Source organism: Melozone crissalis, unplaced genomic scaffold (genome assembly GCF_028551555.1).
Source record: "Melozone crissalis strain CALT ecotype California unplaced genomic scaffold, PUWL_Pcris_2 ptg000016l_1, whole genome shotgun sequence".
NCBI lineage: Eukaryota > Metazoa > Chordata > Aves > Passeriformes > Passerellidae > Melozone > Melozone crissalis.
The window spans coordinates 16697807-16721367 of NW_026535794.1; the positions used below are offsets into that span (position 1 = coordinate 16697807).

Below are 23561 nucleotides of genomic sequence, written 5' to 3' on the forward strand. Positions count from 1 at the left end.
GTGATTTGTACTTGAAATTTGCCCTAGATCCTTCTGCTCTCAGAGTCATTTTGTATTTATCATATATTACCATGATTAATGTATGATACCAAGCATTCAACAGAAAAATGTCTGAACACAAAGTTAAAGGGAGACTGTAGGTGTATTTGTTGTCTAAGAATTCTAGTGCTAAATAACAGTTAAAGGTTTCAGCAGAAAAACACACAAAAACATTTGGAAACAGTTAAAGTCTGGTCTAAAATTTTGTGTTATGTTAAATGGCAGTACAAATGAGAGACTTTGGAGTTCTAGACAGCTGGAGACTTTTCCCCTCTTGATATCTGTGTCTGAAATACAAGCTGGATATTTGGAAGACTCTATGGAATGATTTTACATCTCTATAGTAAAATAGTATGGTATTTTCTGTAGCTGAAATCCAACATTTGAACAAAGAGGGTAAATATGCGTGATTATTGAGACTCTGTTTTGTTTCTGTTTCAGTTGTACACTTACATCTCTTTAAACCAATTTTTGAGGACTCAGTGGCAGAAGCTGTCAGCTACACATTTCAATATGTGGAGAAAAATATCCTCAGAATTTCCAAGAGGGTTCAAATGGCTCAAACAGTATCTGAAAATTTGTTGATAAGAAATAGAGAAAATTAGGTCACAATTTCTTTTGTAATTAGATCTTTTTTCAGTAGCTATATTAATATTCAGAACTTGAATATGCTAAAAAAACCCAGAAGGCATCCAATAATTTTAAAATGAAATTTAGATTTGTGTTTTAACAAAGATATTACAAACTTTGTATAGGATTATACACAGGCTCATAAAAATTTGGGTATGTGTTTTAAAGGGAGGGTCTGTGGGTATGGCAGAGATGAACCAAGAATGTTACAAATGCAAGTACTGCCCTGAAAATGCATCTTGGGTTTCATAAACCACTGAACAGGAGGTCAGAGACCTGGCTGCAAATGTGCTGTGGTTTCTGTTCCTTCCTTGGTAAATACAAATAAGCACCAGTAAATCTTCATTGGTAAACAAAGCTAAAATTGTCCAAATTATGGAGCTGAAATGTAGTATTCAGAAGGAGGAGTACTCTAGGTCCTGGTGGCCAAAATGCTGCTTTACTTCTAAATTCATTAACTTTTGCAACAAGAGTACAGCAATCACAGCTTTAACTCAAAATTACCAAACTGTAAGCCATTGGCAATTTCATTCTTTGATTTCCTCTTCACCCTTGCACAGTTTCAATTTAGTAATCCAGTTATATAAGGAGGGGAAAAGGGACAATTAACTGATCATGAAAAGCAGACATCAAAAATTTGATACAAGGACATTTATTACCTCCTTCCCAGTGGACACAGGGGTGGTGTGTTCCTGAAGCAGAAGTGAAGAGCTAGTGTTTTTTCCAGATGGAGAACACCTGAGCAGTGTTTTGTCCCATGAAAATAGACCTGCTCTGAGAGGTCCCTTTGGCCTGTTTGATGCATGAGAGCAGCGTGTGGTAAAAAAGACCAGGAGCAGTTGTAAATTTCATGCAGCCAGTGTTGGCTTCAGGGGTTCTTGTTTAAGGCAATGGCCATTGGCATCAGTCCTTGTTTTCTGTGTGACCTGTGGACGTTTCCTGGTGTGTCCTCTCCCTTTTCTAGACTTCCATTACTGGCTTGTTTTTAAGCAACTACAATTCCCTAAGATTGGTGTAAACCTCGGGCAGTGGGAGCAGTCATGTTTGGCAATCAAGGCTGACATTCATGGTGGGGCAGTTGCCCAGATGTGAGCATGGGTTGAGGCCACTCCAGAGAGCTTTGCCTGCCCTGGATGGTTTATACTGCCCCACTAAATGTACTTTGATGCAGCATCTGGAGCCCTACTCTCAAAACCAGGCTGGTCTGTGTTGGTCACCAAATGAACATGGAACAAAGACATGGTCCCAGACTCAAAGGAGCTCACTAAAAGAAGTGGGGGAGATGGCAGAGCAGTGGGAAGGAGATGCACTGGGCACAGCTCTTCCTACCAGCTGGCACAGGGGCAGTGCTGGCCTGAGGGGGCTGTCAGATCCAGGATTCCGCATCTCACAGGAGGATCAGTGGTGGAGTCCCCTGGCAGGGCTTCACCCACGCTGGGCAGTGCCCAGGCACAGCTGAGGGCTCACAAAAGCCTGACTCTGGCAGCCCAGCTGCCAGCTTGACTGCAGGAGGGAATCAGCTGTGTGCATGAGCTGTGCTCTGCCTCCCTCCTGCAGAGCCAGGACAGCAGGGCTGCTCTTGGCCCATTTCCCCGCCTGGTGCCAGTGGAGGCAGGAATGTTCCAATTCCTGTGTGCAGTCCTGGCCACTACTGACTGTAAGGCACAAAAGGAGTTTTCTTGTTTGGTTGTGTTTTTTTCATTGTTTTTGTTGAAAACTGGCTTGAAAGCTTTGTTATTATTGGTGTTATCTGGACAGTCTGAAGGAGCAGCCTCTCTTATAGGCCCTGCTGGGTTATTATTCCAGATGTTTTTCTTTACACAGCTGTTAAGCAGGAAGTAGAACCAAAACCAAAGATTGATTTGAACTATTGTTTTGTCAAAAACCAGAACTGAACCTGAATTATTGTCTTCTCTTGACTTCATTGAATTCAGATCATCATTGGCCACGGCTGGATTCAACCCCAGCTCAAACCACACTGAAAAACGCACTGAGCCTGACCACACTTTTGAGTAGGTGAGATTTTGAAGGCCAAGAGCCTGCATCTTGTCATGAGTGCAGCTGATGTTACCTTCAAGCCAACAGCAGCTTTTACTGAGTGCACGTGTGCACGTGTACATATTGTTATGTATTTACCAAGTGCTTTAGTGTACACCAGTTTATTTTAAATAAAACACAGGTTTATATTGCATAATTGGAAGATTAAGGGCAGGCTAAAGAAAGAACTTTACTTATAGAATACCAAAGTTTTAGCAAATAGCTGTATAGTTTTACTCCAGCAGGACTCAGTCATCCCAGGAAACTCAGAATTTTACATTTTGTATATATTGGTTTGCCCCTATTTTCTGAAAGTCAAAAGAACTTGATTGAATGCAGACTACAAACTTGTTCACTACAAACCTAGTTAAACATGAAATCTTGTGGGATTAGCTTAATTGTTCCTTAAATAAAAAAGCTACTTTGTACACTGACTACGATTTTCTGCTTGCCAGATAAAGAAACACGAACCTGTCCAGAGACACAGGGATTTGTCTGTGTAGGAGTATCCCTGGGCCAACTGTCTTGCCTTTTGTGCGATATTGTGGTGTAAAACATCACTCCACTGGTTTCATTTTACAGAAAATAGTCTCTGTGGTGGTACCCTCTGGGAACTGAAGGATCAAATTCTATTTTCCCCTCACAAATCCAGCTCCATTCATGCCCCGCTCCTGACACGGCGCTCCCCGCGAGCGAGCGTCAGCCAGCGCGTGGGCTCGGGGGAGGCTGCGGCACGGCAGGGCAGATGCAGGGAACTGTTCCAAGCAAAGCAGGAGGTGCCACTCTTTGCCACAGGAGAGGCTGCCATAGGTAACACCACGGTGTTTGAAACGAGGGATGGTATCCCTGATAAGATTACACAGTGACTAAGTAAATGAGGGAAATATTTTATTATTCAATTTTTAATTTTCAGAGGATTATGTGACACTTCTGATTTACAGATATTGTTACTTTGACTGCAAAGTCTTCTGTTTTTCTTTGGCTTCCCTACTGCCTCCTTGAAAGCAAGGGCTGCTGTAATTAAAGACTTTATTTGTTATATAAATGTAACCATAAAACATGTGGAGTTCCTATCTTCCAGAGCTACCAGACCAAGCAAATAAAGACAAAATTTCTGCAAGCGTTCTCAAGTGACCTATTCTGTTTAATCTCGTTTCCTTTCTTCCTAACCAGTCTTCTCAAAAACCTCTCCATGTCAGGGGCCAATAGTTTAACAAAGGCAATGTGAAGCAGAAAGGAGAAGCTAGCCAGGAACCGCTGGAAGGGAGAAGCTGGGACACTGCTGGACTCTGAACACTGGCAAGTCTCCAAGTCTGCACAAAAATGAGCAATCTATGGGTGAAAACAGCATGGGAAGGTGATTTGAGCAACAGGATGTCATTCACTCCCTCTTCACTACAAGAAGAAGCCATCACCACCCTGGGCCTCACTTCCCCACATTTAGCAGGGAGCTGTTGTGTTATCCCTGTGTCAGGTAACAGATTCCAGCATGTAGTCCTTGACCACCTCATGGCAGACTCTGCATGTGCTCCCCCTTCATGGTGTTACTGAATGTAGCTCTTGAATTTGTGGTCTCCAGAAATCATCTTCTGAAAGTGGTATTAAAAGCTGCCTACACTTGAGAGTCTGCTGGAGTCCAGCAGGTGTGGGTGCAGTGTCTGTATTGCTGACAAGGTGGTTGCACTTTTAATCCTGAGCCTCCTTCACGTTTACCTACTTTGTACCAGAGGGGTGGTGGTGGCTGGTGTTAACTCTTCTGCCACTGGCAGAATGTTGTGCCTTTATATATTTGGTGTTTGTTATTGTCCCTGCAATCATATTTAAGTACCCCCAGTGAGACACTCATGCTCAGATTTTCTGCAGGAACTTCTGGGTCACTCGCAGTACACTAATTTGTCTGTCACAAAGTGTAAGTGGAAGACACAAGAGGCCAGATTCCAAATCTGAGTGAGCTCTGCAGGGAGCCAGTGCTACTGCTCTGCTCCCCTCTCAGCTCCACTTACAGCAGTGGTAACTTGGCTTGGGTTCATGAGCGTCATGTAAAATCCTTATGGGTCCTCACTAGTTCCAGTGCTCAGGATTGATGATTCTTTCTTTTAGCATCTTGTGAATAACTTAGAATTTTTCATGCTAATGCAACTCCCTCTCTTCCTGGTAAATTTCCTCATTTTGTGCTATTGGAAAGTGCTTAGTCTGGATTGCTTCACTGTGAGCACCTAATGGCTGCTGCTGCTTTCTCTATCATGTGCTTGAGACAAGGGTGAAATATCAGCAGAGAGCTGACACCACTTCAACCCCTAAAGGAGTGATAGTAGGAACTCCTCCTGTAGTTAGCCTCAGATGACTTTCATCTGTACCACTTGAGCACACAGAATTGTTCCTGCAGTTTAACAGCGTGGCACAGATGAGATGGCAGGGGATGAACACAATAAACATGCAGTGCTAGTGAAGTTAGAAAAGTTTCATTTTTACTTTAACAGTATCAGAGTTTCACCTCTTGTCCTTCCATGCCTGGGAAATCAGGAATGCCTTTGCTCTCAAGACCTTGTAATCTAATGCCAGGTCTTGCTGACTTTTACAGTTGAACCTTAGTGCCTCATTTCATGTGTGGTCCCTTTGACTTCTGTAACACTCCTCACAATGGGGTTGGCAGCTCTTACCCTGGAATCAAGCTGATTACTTCTCTGGGCTCAGGGTCTGGCTTTGAGATAAGATGCAATCAGGAAAGATGATAAATATTTCAGCAAGTAATCAAATGTGTGAGAGCTGTCTGGTTATTATCTTTGGATTAGTATCTGAGATTAGTATCTGGGAGCAAACTTCAATACAAATGCATCAGAGCTCCATCAAACGTGGTCGTAAATACTTGTGGCTGATAAATCTATTGACTTTTTGTCTAAATTATTTAATGGAAATTGTGGGACTGCATTAGATGGCCCTGCCCTTTGCTGCTCAGCTGTCCTTTTAGCATTTCATTTCTTTTACACCTACAGTGTGGTCATGATAAATCTTCTACATGTTTTTAAGTCATTTCCCAAGTGCTCTCAAAATGGAGGCAGCAATTCATTGCTATTACTTAAGGCAATAATTACTGAAATCTACAAAAGAGTGTTTTGGAATAATTAACCCTAGTTAACCTTAAACCCTGAAAGATTTTCTAGTGTTGCTCAGCAGCCTGTAAGCTGCCAGTTGTACGTTTGTACATTCGGAGCTGTCTGATAAACCCTGTGGAGTGAGCTCTGTCTGCTTTACTGATTTCAGCTCACACAAAGGCACAGCACTGTACAGCTCAACTTGTAAATGGCGTATCTTGGGGGTTTTTGTTATTATATTTCTGTGCAATACTTTCCAAACTCTACTTTATTGTATCTTGCAGTTAAAAAACCACCTGGATATTCCTTTTCAATTCTTTTTTTTTTTTTTTTGGACTATCTCTAAGCCCTTAGCCTTGCATGTTTTTGTAATGTGTAAGACAGACTCAGAGGCTTCAGAAGACTTGTGCAGCTGGTAGCTTTTTGATGATTTCATTTCACAACTCTCTGGAAATAAATGTGGGTAGTAGTGAGAACAATGAGTAAAATGTCAGTGGTACAAAATATAAGTGTTCTGTTCTAGAAAAATACAAACACTTCTGTCAGTTCAATCATACCTGTGGATCATTCTACTTTAGCAGAGCATAAAAAGTAAAGTCGGATGGATGTATGGTAAGGACACAAATGTTTTGATCCAAGGAAACATCATAAATCCTTTATACTAGAACTTTTAGTGAATGTTTTAAAGACTAAAATGGGAATGGGGATATGTCCAGGTGTCCTTTGAACCTTGAAAGATGATTAAAGTGAACAGTATAAAGCTGAAATTACAGTACTGACATACATAGAGATAAATGCATGGGATGGGGATTTACAAAAGAGGAACAGCAATTTCACAGGAATGGCAAGACTGCCATGCATGGGAAATGGGGGAAATGAACATTTACAACTTTCTCCAAATGGGAAAACTGGTTGTGTGGAATCTCTTTAAATATCTTCTTTCACAGGAAGTAACATGTTATTTATTTATCTCAAGTAAAATATTCATTGCTCTGCTGGAAGAAAAATGAGAGCCATGATAAGTTGAAAGGGTATAGCCAGTTACAATCAGCATCTGAGGTCTTCATGAAGCAGTGAAATACTGAGTGCTAGAAGGGGATAATCAGTTTTATACATTTTCATATTAATACAAAATGCTACTCTCCCACTTTTGCTGTACAGCCTGGGTTTTAGAATGTCAAGAAAGTATTTGACATTTACAAGAGACTGCAGGCACTAATACAAATCATTTTTATCCATTTATGCATTTTAACCACCATGCTGAGTGAATTGTTGGCTCTGTGCAATTAGTCTCTATGCTTCTTGACAATATAACCACAGATTTTCACAAATTCTATTAATAATGCAAGGTGGAAGCTCTGTTCTCCAAGTCTGCTATTTTGCTTCTAGAAAAACATTTAATTTCTTACAAACCTGATATAAATAGGCCAGCTGACAAGTATCCCAAAAGAACAGAATATGCTTGGAATAGCGAGATTCGAACTGACATATTTTTGGCAAAAAAAAAAGTTATACAAGCTGTATTTGTCTGAAAATTTAAAAATAGGAGCCTTTGTCATAATGTCAGGAGAGGCCAGGTTGAGTCATGATTGATGTCACTTGCAAGAATACTTTAAGCTTAGAAAATGACATCAGAATCATCAGAACTTGGTAAGATTTAGAGCGGTTCCTGAAGCCAGGGTGCTGGGGATTCAGGAAGATACTTTGTGGATGATACACAGCCAGACATCATCTGAACAGAAGCCAGGAGTTACGGTGCTTTCAGATTACATTTCTGAATGATGGGTATAATTTGTTTTAATAACATTCATTTCAAGTTAAATGCATGTTTTGGGTTTTTTAGGTTTGATGCAACCCCCATTTCAGGCTGGCAGAGCAGTCTGTCACTGCCTGACCTCTCCCCTTATTCACTTACATGACAAGTTTCCAAGAGCAGTCAGGAGTGCTTTCCTTATTACCACAGGTCTGCAAATACAGCAGGATCTCTTTCCATTTACTCTTCTCCAGTTTTAGTGCTCAATTCCTGCTGACTTTACTACTGAGCATTTATAAGTCAGACTGTAACAGCACATATGTATGTTAGAAGTATTTCTTTTAGCTCCCAGGCTAAAACTAAACTTTGTCTGTCTGTCTGCTACTGCTGGTGTTAAAATGGAAGTAACAAAACAGAGAAGGCGCTTGGATTTGGCTTCATTAAAGATAACCAATAAATCGTGCAGAGCCCAGGTCACGGAGAGGCTGAGCAGAGCCTCTGCTGTGCGGAGTAGCGAACCTCTCCGGAAAAGCTTCTTGCATTTCTCCTTTGATTTGCCACAAACAGCAAGTCTTTGCTCCTAAAGTAATTTTAGTGTGAAAATCAGTGTATTTAAGCTAAGTACACAATGCTACTTCTGATCTGGTTAGGTCTGTTTTTCTTTGGAATAGCTTTTAAACATGAAGAGAAAGTAAACTGCAAATCACATTTCCAAGCAGACTTGTGCTTGCATTTAGCGGCAGCATGTTTTGTTCCTAAAAATGATAGATATTAGTGAAAAACAGAGTTTTACAGTTGCTTGGCTGCATGCCTTTAACAATATGCATAATCAGTTTTCCTAACTAAAATGAGTTTGTTCCAGGAAAATCAGAAGTTCATCCTGCAAGCAGCTCCGTGGGTGAAGCGTGCGTGTGTGTGTCAGCTCAGAGCCGCCGCTATCTGCGCTTTCGATTTGCACGTTGTGCTCGTTCCTCTTCTGTTTGAAGAGCCAAGTGGTGGATGAATTATTCCTGGTATTCCTGACTTTTACTTCAAGCCAATAAACACCTGTGTGCGACTGGTCTGCCAGAGCCATTCCATGAAACATCTGGGCATGCTCCAGCCCTGGGGCTACTGGCGTTCAAAACAGTTTTCCCTGATCCTGCCGCTCACTGCAGCTGCAGCCGGGCCTGATTACATGCAGGAGTTGGATCGGGAATCCCATCGCTCCCATGCACCCAACTCTCCTGGTGGCATAAGAGGAAGAAAAAAGGACCAGGGCTCTGGTGGATTGTGCTGGTGATGAGGCAGAGGGAACTGTGTGAGATTCCTTTGGGCAGAGGGAGTTTTCCGTGGCCTCCCGTGTTGTGTAGCGCGCAGAAAGAACCGGGGCTGGAGGACGAATCACGGCACAGGAACAGGGAATGTGCTCTGTACAACCTGTACCCTTGCAGCTGTTGGAAGGACACAGTGAATGAAGCAGACAACTGCAGAGAAGAGAACATGTTTTCATGATTAAGGCATGAGTGCAGCTCTGGGGAACTAAGTCATATCCCTGCCTTTGCCACAGATTTCCTGTGTGATACGAGTCCCTTTGCACAGTGGTTGTTAATTCTGTTTTTCGTGGTGCTTGGTATGGAGGAGTGTAATTTGTAGAAGTGCCACTGCAAACTGTAGGCAGTGGGAGCTGTGCTGAACACTGAGAAAGCAGGCAGCCTACATCCCAACGAGGCAGGCAAGCAAAGTGGAGGCAGGGATTACAAAGATAAATCTTCGTGACTTCAATTTCTGTGTTGAAGAACAGCTTGAAGGGGTTTGTCCTTCTTAAACTTGTCCTTTCCTGTACTTAAAATAAGAGCATATTTCTAGTTAAATACAGGTGCAGTACTTGTGAGCAATTGCTGAGTTTCAGATACATCTGCTAAGCTGAGAAGTAGTAAAGTTACTGTTTAGCACTTGCCTATCCATATCTTTCTTCTTTATATTTTTAAGTGGAAATGTTATTGCATCACAGAGCAGTTACTGAAGAAGTGCCTATTAAAGCAATATTGTGAATACTTGTATGCTTTTACTGGCCATGTGCAAAGTTAGAGATTCAGTAACCGGTGTTCTCCCATAGTCTTAAGGTTCGAAAAAAAGCTTAACAGTACAGTTAAAATGAATAAAAAGACTACACTGTTCTGTTGGTAGAAGTTAAAAAGGACAATAGTATACATTATGGGAAGATACTTCTTGAAATGAAGACTTACTCTTCTGCTTACACACAAAATAAAACATGATGGTTTGTATTGTGGACCTTATGCATCATTACATTTTCATTACATGAAAAAATGAATTTTGTATGGAAGCCATCCTTCTATCAAGATAAGCAAAGGCATATATGAAATGGAACAAGGAGTACAAGAAAGCATATAACTTCACAGATTTCTGTAGTATAGTTTTGTCATCTTAAATATTCTCATTCATTGAGAATAATGCTGTAATTCAGTGCCAAGGACAAGTACAATTTGCTCTTTAGGAGTGCTATTTATTTTGCATATTCACCATATTTTATTGGAAAATTCTTCAATTCCCCCACTCGTTAATCACAGATTTTTAAAACAATACATTTGGGAGTGCCTGTTTTATGTAACTGGAAGAGGTATGCTCCATTCCACCAGAGGTGGATTGGATTATACACTCAGGATGTACACAAGGCACCAAAACTGGAATTCGGAAATACAAGTCAACAAAAGTGATTCAGAAAATCTCTGCTTTACTGACTGTAAAATCTGAACTCACTTGGCTCCATTGTTTTGCTCCTGTCACTGTGCTAAGTCCAGAGCTCAGGTTTCTGTAAGTACATCGAACTCTCAATTTCTATCTTCAGCTTCTTTTAACCCCACTAAAAGAGAAGCCTGGACCTGGATCCTTGAGGCAGTGCAGGTACCCTGAGCACACCTACCACTTACTGACACCACTGGCTGCTTCCAGGATGGATCTCACTCATGTCCTGGGCTCACAGGTGCTTGGCAATTGCCTGAGACCTTGTGGAGTTGTCCAGTGAAGTGGTGAGTTACAGAGGAGATGAGTTCCTGCATGCTTCAGAGTCCCTGCCTGGCTGTGCAAAGCTGGCCTGTGTGATAGAAAGAAATCCCCCTGGACAGGGACTGGGGCTCCATGAGGAGCCTTGGGAGAGTGCCTTAGAGCCCTGCAGCCACACAGGCACCCCCAGGCTCCAAAAAGAACTGGAGGGGTTCAGAAACCCCTCCACACTCACCATTCCTGTTTGGCAGACTAAAGAGCTGAGTACAGCATGTCTGTGTGTGCAGTGCAGCATGTTCACAGAATCTGAAAGCTGTAAAATGTTTTGATATGTATTTGAATATGGTCTGTACTCAGTCTCAAACACAGCATATAGAATTATCACTAAAAGCAGACATCTCCAGATCATCCTTTACACTTAGCAGTGTAGCAGACAACATCAAGTATTTCTAATTACTGTATTCTAGTTCTACAGAGAATAAAATAAAGCTGGGTTTAACTGTAAAGTTTCAATAGAGTGAGATTGCAAACAATTTACCCCCTGAAGATTCTACTCAATCCTTCCCCATGTGGAGTATTTAATTCCAGTTTAGCTTACTTTAAACTGAACGGAATTTTTGTACCAAATTAGGACAACTAAGTCCTTCCACGCAGAAAACTACTGAGCTCACTGAATATTTTTCTGTCTTGGTGCCAAACCATACAGTAATCATACTAGGATATGGATGGAAGAAAGGTTACTCTGCACAGTAATTCCATATAGGAATCACTATTGATTACAGCAAAGCTACTTTAAGGGTAGTGGTAAATTATGAGGTTTCTCTTGTAAGTGAGAACATTGATTTACATGAGTAATGCAAAGGCTCACACGTAAACTAAACTCAAACTTTAACTGTCAGCCATAACACATCTATTTATACCACAGATCTGTGCTTAGCTACTTATATTTAATTACAATCAGTTGTGGTGCCTCCATTTTCTGTGTTTACCCAGAGAATCACATTTCTGAGGTCAAATGGAATGACAGTTATACTGTAGTTATTTGAAAACATGCTTAGTTGTACATTCTGCTTGTATTTGAGGACTGAATTTCTGCAGAAGAGAGAGGATGAGTATGATTCATCAATCCTTCCTTACACGAATAAAATTTCACACACATCAGTTTTAGTCAGGGCACAGCTGTGCTGCACAGCACGGTGGTGTGGAGAGATACCCAGAGCAGCTCAAAAGGAGCCAGCTCGGGTAACTGGAAGCAGTTTAACCACATTGCTTAATGCTGCACACTGTCTAATTTACCCTGGTTTTTAGCAAAATAAATTAGCTTTGACAAAGCACTGCACAAATAGACTACCCTGCTCCCAGTCCATGAGACAGCTTTGGCACCAATTTCCATGTTGGACTTACTGTGCAGTACAGCACAGCACAGCTTGTAGTAGATGCAGAAGACTGCTTGCATAAAAATGTGCAGATTCAGATCCTCAAATTTTATTCTGCACGTACTCATGTTAGTGGCATAAAACATTTTTAATTCTTAAATGTCACTGCTTAAAATTCAGTGGTATTACTGAACCAGAACATCAAAAGAATACAATAAATGAATCACTAAAGAGCATCAGTTTAGACTTTCCATAGTCAAATACGATTTTATTGTTTATTTTATTTATTTACTGACAGCAGTAGCAAACTGCTAATTGGTAGTAGATTTATTCAGACTCTTAAGCCTAATTTCTACTGACCTTTGGCATCCTTATTTCCAGCATGAAAGGCTTTACCAAAATCCTAACAGATCACAAGCCTTTCACACTGAAATCTCAGAAGAAAAATGTCATTAATAACTAATGTATGTTTTAGAATGTCACAGGACCTACATTTTTTTTAAGACTCTGAAAAAATGAAGTTTTATTGTCTGCTTTCTGACAGTACTGTTAATAGACCAAATCTTTCATCCCATGAAATCAATGACAGAAATTCATCGATGACCACAGGTGCAGATACTAAAGCCTTGCCATCTACAATTTTCCAGGAGGGACAGAATCTCTTTTCATCTCTCAGAAATTATTTCAAACTTCTTAGTAAGACAGACTTTTGGCATCATAATCAGCAATCTTTTCAATACCACAGCAGTACATGATAACTTGATATTCCAGGAAAAAATGATGTTCAAACTATTCAATCTAATTCTTCCCAAATCTAAACACAGCACATATACATGCATTTTGAAGAAGTGGCCTGCTTCAGCCCCCAAATTTTACATTCAGAGTTGAAGGCTTGCTGAAAATCAATAACTTTTGTAATAAGCTAAAATATTAATTTATGCATAAATTGGATAGAAAAGTAAGAGTTTTAAAAACTAGATAGTTTTAATCTCTATCTCTGCCTGAGCTAAAACATAAAAACCTAAAAGTTACATGCAACTCCTTCTACAATAAAATACCTAACTACCTAACTGTGGCAGAGCTCCAGATCCTTCAGAAGAGCCTTAATGATCCTAAATTTAAATTAAAATACTTGAATGTATACTGCTATTACCAGAAAAAGAAATGGAAAAAATCAGAGGAAAAATTTACCCATGTGGAGGACTCTAATATCCATGGCACAGATCTTGAGAACAATACCAGAAAATTGGCTGAATTAACTGTATCAGAATGTACACTATGCAAGAAGACATGTATATGCAACGCACATTTCTGCTTCTCTCAATAAAAATAATTTTGATAAAAAGGCAGGTTTCCTCCCCAGATTGAAGTTTGACTGTAAAAGGATTTGGAATGGAGCTATAATCACTGTTCTCATCCATACAGGACTTCATTTTCATCCAAGTTGAGTGAAGATGTCATATTCCTCAAACATATTCTGTGGACTTAGAATTGGTTTTTTATTTTGCTTTGTTTAATAGCTCACACAGTGCAATCACTATGAAGCAGAAATTTAGATAAATACATTATTTTTCTACCAGGCACTGGATTAATGCTCAACCTTGCAACATCCAACTGTTGCTCCATATTAATTTTACAGCCAATTGCTGCTCAAACCCTGTAGCGATTTGGCTTTATTCTGATCTGCACTGCTCTCACAATTTCACATTTTCCCATATAATATTACTGTACCACCATAAATGATAGAAGCAGTCTCTTCAAAACCAGTGATTGCTCCAAGGTGCTTGAATTTCTGCCTTGAAATGACCTACAAAGAAGAGAAAACGCCCTGATGTCAGTCTTGGCTTTCTTTCTGATTATATAACAGAGGAAAAATGATACTTTTCTTTTTGCTTTTATTTTTATGTTAGTTTTGTAAAAACTATGCAGGGAATTATCCAGAATTACTATTGGTGATTACCTAAGGAGTGAAATGGGGCTACCACAGTAATAACTGGGAGCTGAATAACTGGGAAGTATTTTAACCTTCTCTCTAAACATGTAGTGAAATTTTGTGCTCATATTCACACCTCGTGCAAGAATCTGCTCTTTGAGAAATAGTCAAACTCTTTCTCCTGATTAATATCCCCACATTACAGTCCAAAATGCTTTTCACCAATAACTCTCATTTTTCCTCTAGGAAAAGAAATTCAGAACTGGAGACTACTTATGACATTCTATTTCTAATTTTAAAACAATCTCCTTTTCACACTCCCACCACAAAACAAACAGCTCAATCCTTTTTTCCTTTTTCCTCTTGAAAAAGGAGGCAATTTATAGAAACTACTAAGAAAGCAAAAGGCATTTGAGCACATCGGTAGCATTCACTTGCAAAGGTTTTATGTTTGAAAGCTAAAAATGCTGGTTTATGTTTGAAAGCTGAAAACATTGTCCGCTGTGTACAAGACATGCTGTCTGCAGTATTGCTTTTAATGTCAAATTATTGTAAATGTCTAGCTGAACCTATAACTAAGAAGTGTAGCTAGCAGTTTTTCTGCATACATTTAAAAATAATTCTCTATTTTTACTTGCCAGAAAGTTGAATTCCTTTCAAAATTACAAAGGTGCAAAGTGTTTCTGGATACACCCAAGTTAGAGCAATTTGCAGGGTTATCACTTAATCCATTACACTGGGCACACATGTTTTGGATACATATCCTTGCTTTGATTTTGTTTTGTTTTGCTTTGTTTTGTTTTACTTAAATCTCTACTACTTTGGAGAAAAGTTTCACTGCTAAAGTTCCATTAATTTTTATAGTGTAAATTGTCTGATTTATACTGAAGCTTTAAAAGGCTGCTAAATCCTTCTGATTGCTGCACAGAAACTGTATTAAATTTGTAGTTATAATCTACTCACAAAACCAATTCAGCTCACCAATGAGCAAGTTTTAAAAGACACATGTAGTTTCTATTGATACTGAATTGCTAAATTATTAAGGTCAGAACAATTAACTATTTCAAGGAAATGCTTTTAATGTGTACATGAAAAGGCACAGATATTATTTCTCCCTGGAAAAATATAGGCAAAATATGGGGTTTTTTTTTTCAGGGAAGGATCACTCATAAAAATAAAGAGAATTAGCCATTAATGCTTTCTGTGTGTGAGGGCTGTACCAGTACATGAACAAATTAAGGTGTCTCATTGAGTCAATACTTTAATGACTTCACCTGTAAAAATCAGCATTTTAAAACAATTCCAAATTTATTCATATACTTAGAAAAACCTGCTTCAGAATAGCTTTTTCCAAAGCTTTCTCCCTCAGTATTATTAGGCACACATATTTTTTTGCAAAAATTTCAAGGCAAAATATTACATGAAAAAGGAATTTAACTTGATGATACAAAAAAGATAATTTAGGGATTAGAAAGTAAAATTTTTGAATGTAATAATTCCCTACTAAGTATTATAAACCCAGAAAAAACAACCTAAGTTTCACTGAAGTGACATTCCACTATCTTAAGGCCCCTGATAACCTGACCTGGTTTTTTTCAATGCTACAAAGAAAATAAATGAATGAATTTGCTGCATCTTTCAAAACCACAGTCTTCTAACCTGGTATTCCAAATATTACTGCAACACTGTTACAGTCACCTAGTTATTACATCAGACTGATAATTTCTTTCAAACTATGCTCAAAAATCTTCAAAAATCCTGGGTAGTATTAAACAGAAACCAATAAAAGGGAGTAAACGGCCACCTACAAATAGAGGGAAGTCCAGTAACACAGTTCACATTCTGAAATATTTTATTTTTTATTGATAGAAACTGATTAAATCACATTCAATCTTGGACTGTAAAACATGAATCCCATCTGGAAGCCATTTCTAAAAAAGAGCAGCAGAATCTCTGTTATTGTCATTGTTCAGAAAATAATTGTGCAGATATTGTCAATCCATCACTCATTAACCAAAATATTGTCCTTCCTTATTTTCTTTGAAATTTTTGAGTAACTCTTTCTTTGCCAGACACCCATGTACACCCTTGCACACCTCTGCCCCTTGCATGAAGTCCCATTTGAAAAATGTCCTTTTCTGTTTCTTAATTTCTAGGCCCAAGAGAGTGTATTGCACAATATCCAAGCCTGAAAAATCCTCACTTCAAATAATCTGTCATTTTTTTAAGCGCTAATTACTCAGTAAACTAGATATAAGTAGGGGAACACAACACAGAAACTGAAGACTGGGTGAAAAAGCAGTATCCTTTTCATTCTGAAGATTAGGTTTTAAACATTTTTTTCCATAGGATCTTGCTTAAAGAAAATACATTAACAATTCATCATGTCCTCTGCAGTAATTTGCATTCTCATGTACATCACCTCTTCTGCTGAAACCCTGCCTTTCCACAAAGCAAACTCCCCAGTTAAAAAAAACCCAAACACACACAAAAACCAAAACACAACAACAAACAACAACAGATTACCAGCAATTAAGATGCATAAAAATGCTTGTTAAGAACTCCAGGCACCTAAATGGTGCTTTTGTACTGATACAAAATGAAATGAAAGCATTGTTACACCCTTTAAATCAAAACAGTAGGACTTCAGGATTTTCTGTGAATGAAAAAAATACATAAATTTTGCAAGAAAGGCAAGCTAATGAATAATAAAAGTAAATTGATGAATATTATATTGTTTTCTGCTCATTTTCAGCCTGTCTGACAAACTGCCCATGAAGCTGATCAGCTAAACTGCTGTTTAACAGGAGGACTAGCTGGTATGATCAACCTTTTTCATTTTGCATAAGCCTCTACAATTTTTTTTACAATGGGTGTTACTGTTCTGCTTCAACAGTAATAATTTACACCCTCTTCTATAATAATGTGAGGAAAAATATACATGAAAAATTGCTTGCACATTCTGGCTGCAACTTTTAGATTGTAAAAAAATTTCCACTTGCCTTACTCTCCATGTTAACAAATTCTTCATATTCCCCATTTCTTTGTGCCAGTAAGAAATGATCTCATCTTTTGTTACTGGCAAACATCTCACCTACTGTTTTATAAAATGTCTTTTACATTCAAAATGTAAAAATAACAGAGAAAAACCATTCCTACATAAATGTACTACGACTACTAGTAGTTTGCAGAATTAGCCAAACATGGTGCAAATGCCATCTCTGGGTGGATGCAGTTCCTGAGTGAGCTGTTTTTGAGAACACATTGCAGCTTTATTGCCTGTAATTTTTTTTTTTTTTTTTTTGCACACTGATTTTGGGGCACCAAGAGAGTACTTTCCTATTTCTTTAAGTGATTACTTAACATTTTAGCTTTCAGGCAAAATTTTCTTCCAAGATATCCATTTATACTCTTGTGCTAGGTAAATGAGGGAGTACCTAAGTACTTATTTTTCAGTGATAACTGATATAAGAAGGCAAGATTTCTTGTCATTTCTTACATCCAGCAAGAAATGCCTGAATGTAACCAAGGGAATAAGCCAGAGCTCAAATACCGATGCAGTAAAGCAAATGTCTTGCTACAGCTGATACATGTCTGAAAACATGCAAAAAACTACAGAGCACAGAGACTACAAGCAGGAACAAAAATTGTTCATGTCAATTAATTATGTTCAAGACCACAACCTTCTATGAAATATGTTTCAAATTTAATATTAGATTCAAAAACTTCTTTGTAAAAGGGGAAGAGGATGGGGACCAAAACATAGAGACCACATGCTATAAATATTTCTTTTGTTTAAAAGTGTGATTTTATGAGGGCAAACTGCAAGATTATATGCTCAAATCCTGCAGAAAGCTGCAAACTCATCAGTTGAAAATAAAAGTAATGGATTAAAAATTGGTTGATTTATTCAATTACAAGGTGACAACAATCCCCAAACGTGAAAACCAAATGTAATCCTAGAATGTAGTAGTTGAGGAGCCTCCAAAAGAGATGAAGACTATTAATGCCATTGCAATGGAACTTGGTGAAAGGATCTTTAGAAACAGTGTTGAATCTATTTTATAAAAAAAGCTCACACTGAAACACAGGGCACTAAGGGATATTAAGATTGTAAAAGAAATTAAGAACTTGCAGTCTGAGTCTAGAGGAACTGAACTGGTTTAGCCAAACAAAGTTAAACCTAGGAGAAAATATTCTAACCCAGAAAATGAGTGTAAAATCTGTGGAGGAAAAGTAGCTGTTGAAAATAAGGTAAAGAACCAGCATTTGTACAAGAAAAAATACACAAAAACTAGCCATACAAATTGAGGTTATAAATTAAATCAGATGGTTTCTAGGCTTCAGAAGAGTTAGAGCAATCTTCCAGAAGAAATGCTACGCTACAAACTCAGCATTTGCCAGCCACAAAGAAAAAAGTGGGAAACACTCTTGAGCATTCATAGGCATTGCTTGTAATACCAGATCCCAGCAGCATTCCTCACTGCTGGCTTGCAGAATCTGCTCTGCTTTTTCATTTTCTGACTTACCTGTTCCCACAGGAAGTTCCACTGCAAGCTAAACCTGAGCTAGTTACCAAAGCTCCTTTTATGGCCAGTGGAGAGGCACAGCCTTAGAGGGCACACCATCCCATTTATCTCTGCCATTGAAATATCTTTTCTTCTTGCAGTTCAGTGGAAGAGAGTGATCTCATTTAGGAATTCTATTTCTTACTCCACCGACTTCTTGCTTAAAATACTCAGCTCTGTGTGAAAACTCACTGTCTTCACTCCCCACCACCCATGACTTTTATTCCCTTTCACATTTTGTTTCTTGCACCTTCTGCCCTCGAAATCAATTTTTAAAGAGTCATTGCTTCAGTAAAATGAAGAGATTTAATCCCTTCTGGAAATGCATTCATACATAGTATTCATACATACACAGAAAAGAAATTGCATTAAGTGTTTAACCAGGCTTTTAACTAAAAAAATTATCTTTCAGTTTAATCTAATAAAATTAGTAATTTTCTATCTTCTCTAAGTTAAACAAGTAAAGCAAAAAAAGCCAATGCTATTCTTAAACTATTACTCTGCAAACTGCATGTACTTATACATAGCTACTGCTTGAAAGTTTTGGTAAGTAAAATCTATATGGACAATCATCTCCATGCAAAAAAGTGTATATTATTAAATACTATATTATACTGTTATTCTTTGAGATATACCCCACATACATCCTATGACCTTCCTCACTATTAGAAGTTTCTTACCCAGCTGATTTCTCAGTTGGTAAAATAACTCCTGGCAATGTTTGTTCTGTGGTGTTGGAAGATGGATACTTCTGCTGGACTGTCCTCAAAAGGATTATTTTCCTGTGCCTTCAGAAGGACACATCCACTGCAGTGCTGACAGAGCTTCCTAGCTTCAGTCAGCATACAGCAGGTAGCCATTCCTTCCTCAGTCAAATCTAAATAAAATTTTTATCATCTGATAGGGATTTTGATGGAGACAAATAGCAGAACTGCAGAGGTAACAAATAGCAGAAATGCAGCAGTAATTTACAAGTGGGAAGTCAGACAATATTATTCTTTTTGTCTCAGTGGTACAAAAGAAGAGACAATGCATGATGAGTTCAGTAGGAGCTTTGTAACAAAAATTTATCCAAAGCAATGGCTCATTCAACAACATATGGATTGATGATAGCATTTGGGGAATAGCGTAGATTTCCATTCTGTTTGGGGCTCGTACAGTGCTGTGTTGTCCTCAGTATGTGAAAAGAGTTTATTCACTAGCACTGCCCATACCTATTTCTTTCACTTCCTTCGACAAACATAAATTATACATTACATTTCCTTTAACAATAAGCGTTTCAAGCACGATCTGTCACACTGCCTCAAGAACTAGAAGTGGTCAATCTTAACCTTTATTAATTAAAGTGTTTTCCTGTAACCGCTGACCGCCAGGGAAAGGTTTCAGCTGTACTGGCTGAAATTCAAGCTAAAAACCGTTGGGTGCTCTTCTTTTAACCTCTGGTGTAAGGTAACTCTAATTACTGCATTATTTAACTCTAAACCGAGGGCACACAGCCCGCGTGACCAGTTCAAATGTCGCTCCCCTTCCCTTCGGACGAGGAATGCCGCCCGGGGCCGCGGCTGCTCCCGCTGTCCCGGTAACGCCGGCCCGTCCCCACGGCAACGCCACCGGCTATGGCAGGGCGAGGCGCGGCTGGCCCAGGCCGAGGTGAGGCCGGACATGGGGCGGGCTGCGTGCGACCCCCGGGCTCCGCTGTGTCCCTGCTCCGGGCCCTCGGCTCCCGGCTCCCTCCCGCTCCCAGGCATGACCCTGCCCCGCGCTGCCAACACGGCCGAGGACGCCCCGGGCCCGCCGCACTCGGCCTCCCCTCGGCTTGCCCCGTCTGGGCGGGCAGGGCTGGCCCTCTGTGTCCGCCATTCGGGGATAGCGCCGGGGGGCCATGGGGCCGTGTCTGTCCGCCTGTACAGGGGGCTTTGAACAGCGAGATCCCTTTGCTCCAGCCTCGGGGGCCATGGGGCCGTGTCTGTCCCCGTGCACAGGGGGCTTTGAACAGCGGGATCCCTTTGCTCCACCCTCGGGGGCCATGGGGCCGTGTCTGTCCCCGTGCACAGGGGGCTTTGAACAGCGGGATCCCTTTGCTCCAGCCTCGGGGGGTCATGGGGCCGTGTCTGTCCCCCTGCACTGGGGGCTTTGAACAGGAGGATCCTTCTGCTACAGCCTCAACAGTGGCCTCCTGCTGTCGGCTGCCGGAATTTCTAATAGTAGCGGGAAATAATCAGTGTTTGCACCTGATTTCCCCATTTCTTTAAAGTTTGCAAGTTATCTTCATAAGGTCGCCCTTCCCCTCTTCGGGGATTTAAATGAGTTAAAAGAACCTATTCGTTCCTAGATAGGTTTATTTCAAATCATAGCAGCCATAGCGTATTTGACCGTTTGAGAGCTCGGTGTTAGTGACAGGGTCTCCTTGCCAAGGTGGGCTCAGGTGACACTGCTAGCACTGATTAGTCTTTAAATAAAAGTTCTTCAACTATTCCTGTTTAAAGGTCCTGTGGGTACCTTTGTGGATGCCTCTCCAGTGCCTCATTGCTCTTGATCTGAGGTGCTGTATTATTATATGGGGCTAGTAGAGCTTGCATTGGTCTTTTTATAAATGATAAGGAGTTCCTTCTTCTTTCAGAAGAAGCTTTTTAGAAATTACTGCTCTCTTTTCTCCTTTTCATTTTGGCTCCTTTCGTCCTCTTGGATGGGTTTTGTTTAGACCCTTACATGTGTTAAGTAGTGACCAGAGCTCTTACATTCATTTTGAAGAGAGACTGGGTCTGTCAGGCCTAACTCCACAAGCTGATTTCCTAAGAGTTGAAAAATCCAGGGAAATTTTGACTTGGCACATTTTTAATACATGAAGCTCATAAAGCTCAGGCAGCCATGTCATGTTATTTTCTGTGCCTTTTAGACATCTGCCATACTGCACACGAAGCTCATATTTACTTGATTGTTTCCCATAAACCATAAATTCTTTTCAGTGGAACTACCCAGGGTACAATTAACTGATGGTTATTGTCTGCAAAATCCTGTGTAAGATCTTGGTCATCTGTTGGGGTCCATGGAGATGATCCATGCGTCTTTAAGAAGCATTTTTGAAGTTTGGTCAACTTTTCTGAGCATGAGACTTTTTTATCTATTTCATTACAATATGACCTTGGTGCTCTTTTGCACTATTTTATGATGCAGATTAAATTACCTGTGTAAGGCATAACTATTAACAATTTTAAATGTATTCTTTTTTTAAGGGTCAGCTAAAGTGTAAAGATATTGACTATGAAAGAAAAAGTGATCTGTATAAAGACATAGTCACATTTTTAAGGGGTGATTGCCTAGATTTGTAGAAAATATGGCCAAACAGGTATGTATTTGCTGTAACTTGGTGTACTTCTTTGTGCAGATGTACATTGGTAAGAACTACATTGTAAACCTGGCTGAACACTTATGTTTTTTATCAAAGATAAATCTATGATTAAATGAAGAATTTTGAAGACTGGAGTGCTTTTTAAGTTTCAATGTTAAAAAAATATGTTTCTTTTGTAAACAGCAAGTAGTGCACCATTTCATGTGTTGCTCTATCATACTTTTTGATGGGGTTTGATCCAACATGTGAGGTCAGCTTCTAGTTTTGCATGAAATGTTTTGTCTGTCTTCTGGTCTTGTTCTTTATGGAGCAGTGGAAATGTTAAAGCAGGAAAATGTGATATCTGTATGGAAAAGGTCAGCTTTTTATTATAGTATTTTTCTGTGACGAAAACCACTTAATTTTTTATTTTCATTCTTTGTAACCCAAACATAAATAATTGCCCAACTTTCTTATGAGAACTGCCTGATTTAAATATCAGAGCTGAGAGTTAAGCTTACACACTTTATCTTGATTCAGACACTGTAAGATGCAAGTGTTTTGGTTTTTATTTAGAGCTCTATATTAGATAGAATCACACAGTACCAGTACAATTTTAGTTGTTTCCTTGTTCCTGATAAAACTATTTTTTTTAGATTTCTAGTGTGGTTTTAACAGATTACTTGGAGGTAAAATTCCTCACAGGCTAAAACCTGTCAAGAGTTTTATTGTGGTTATTTATATGCAATTTTAATTATTGAAAGAAGGAAGTCATTAACAGTGAAATTTCCTTATCCTCTAGTTCTGATTTTCTGGGATTTAGGGCTGATACTTATTATTTTAAGATACAGATATTTGACAATTTTGAAAGAACAGAGCCTTCCAAGTAATACACATATACACATTAGCTTACATTAACAATATTGGAATTAGAATTGTGAGTTCTGTTTGAAAATGTATTAAGTTCCAAAATCTTTATTTATCTCTTAGGCAAGTATTGTTTTAATGTTATGCTTACACATTGGTTTACACTTCATAAATAGGACAACATATGAATGTTTTTAGACATTGGTTTAAGTAATTTGCAGTGATTTGGCTTCATTTGATGATCATGAAAGCTAAAATGTAACATTTTACTATTTTTTCAGATCTAATCCTAAATGTTAATATAGAATCATGTTACTATTGATGATAACATGCCTTTATTTACTACTTTTCTACCTTTATGAATATATTGTAACTTTTAAAGTTACACTTAATAAGTCACACTTATTAAATTAGAGCAAATAAACAGAGCTTATCCTGTTTTCCTTCAATTTTCATGTAAATCATACACTCATTATTCTCTGGCTGTGTAAATAAGTTTATGCAGCAGAGTATGCATTTTACCTTTTTAATGGTTTTAGAATTTCATATCATCTTGCCTTGCTGAAGAGTTGGTGTATATAATTCTGCTTTCTATGACTGGAATTTAAACAAGTCAATATCATAGACCTGCAGATCATTTATACCTGTGGGAAAACCTTCTCTGCTCTAGAACTATGAAATGCAGAGAAAAGCTGTATTTCCAAGTTTGACTAAATGAAGTAAAATATGAGTGGAAATAGTTTTGATTTATTTTCTGAGGAGAGGAGAGCTTCAAAAACTCATTACATACACATATATTGCAAAACCAATTAACTTTTATAATATCTGCCTGGCCTTGTTTAAGCTAACGTTCAGAATTGCTGTGTTGGCATATAGTGCTGTAGCAAACATGCCTTTTAAAGTATGCTTAACTGATCAAGCTACAGCACCAATTC

The 23561-nt window shown here is 39.0% G+C and overlaps 2 protein-coding genes across 2 annotated transcripts in view; one reads left to right on the forward strand and one right to left on the reverse strand.

Moving 5' to 3' along the window:
- Positions 1-8155: 8155 nt before the first annotated feature.
- LOC128935744 (uncharacterized) lies at positions 8156-13691 on the reverse strand. The gene is made up of 2 exons (XM_054274262.1): positions 13662-13691; positions 8156-9370 (listed from the first exon to the last, which is right to left on the reverse strand). Exons 1-2 carry the CDS (start codon positions 13665-13667, stop codon positions 8672-8674), a joined length of 705 nt encoding a protein of 234 aa, XP_054130237.1. The 5' UTR covers positions 13668-13691; the 3' UTR covers positions 8156-8671.
- A 6323-nt stretch (positions 13692-20014) lies between these two features.
- The window catches only part of ODAD2 (outer dynein arm docking complex subunit 2), a 69754-nt gene continuing 66207 nt past the window's right edge, over positions 20015-23561 (forward strand). The window contains exon 1 of the mRNA XM_054273894.1: positions 20015-20081. The gene's annotated coding sequence lies outside the window, so the exon portion shown is untranslated. The remainder of the gene's footprint in view (positions 20082-23561) is intronic.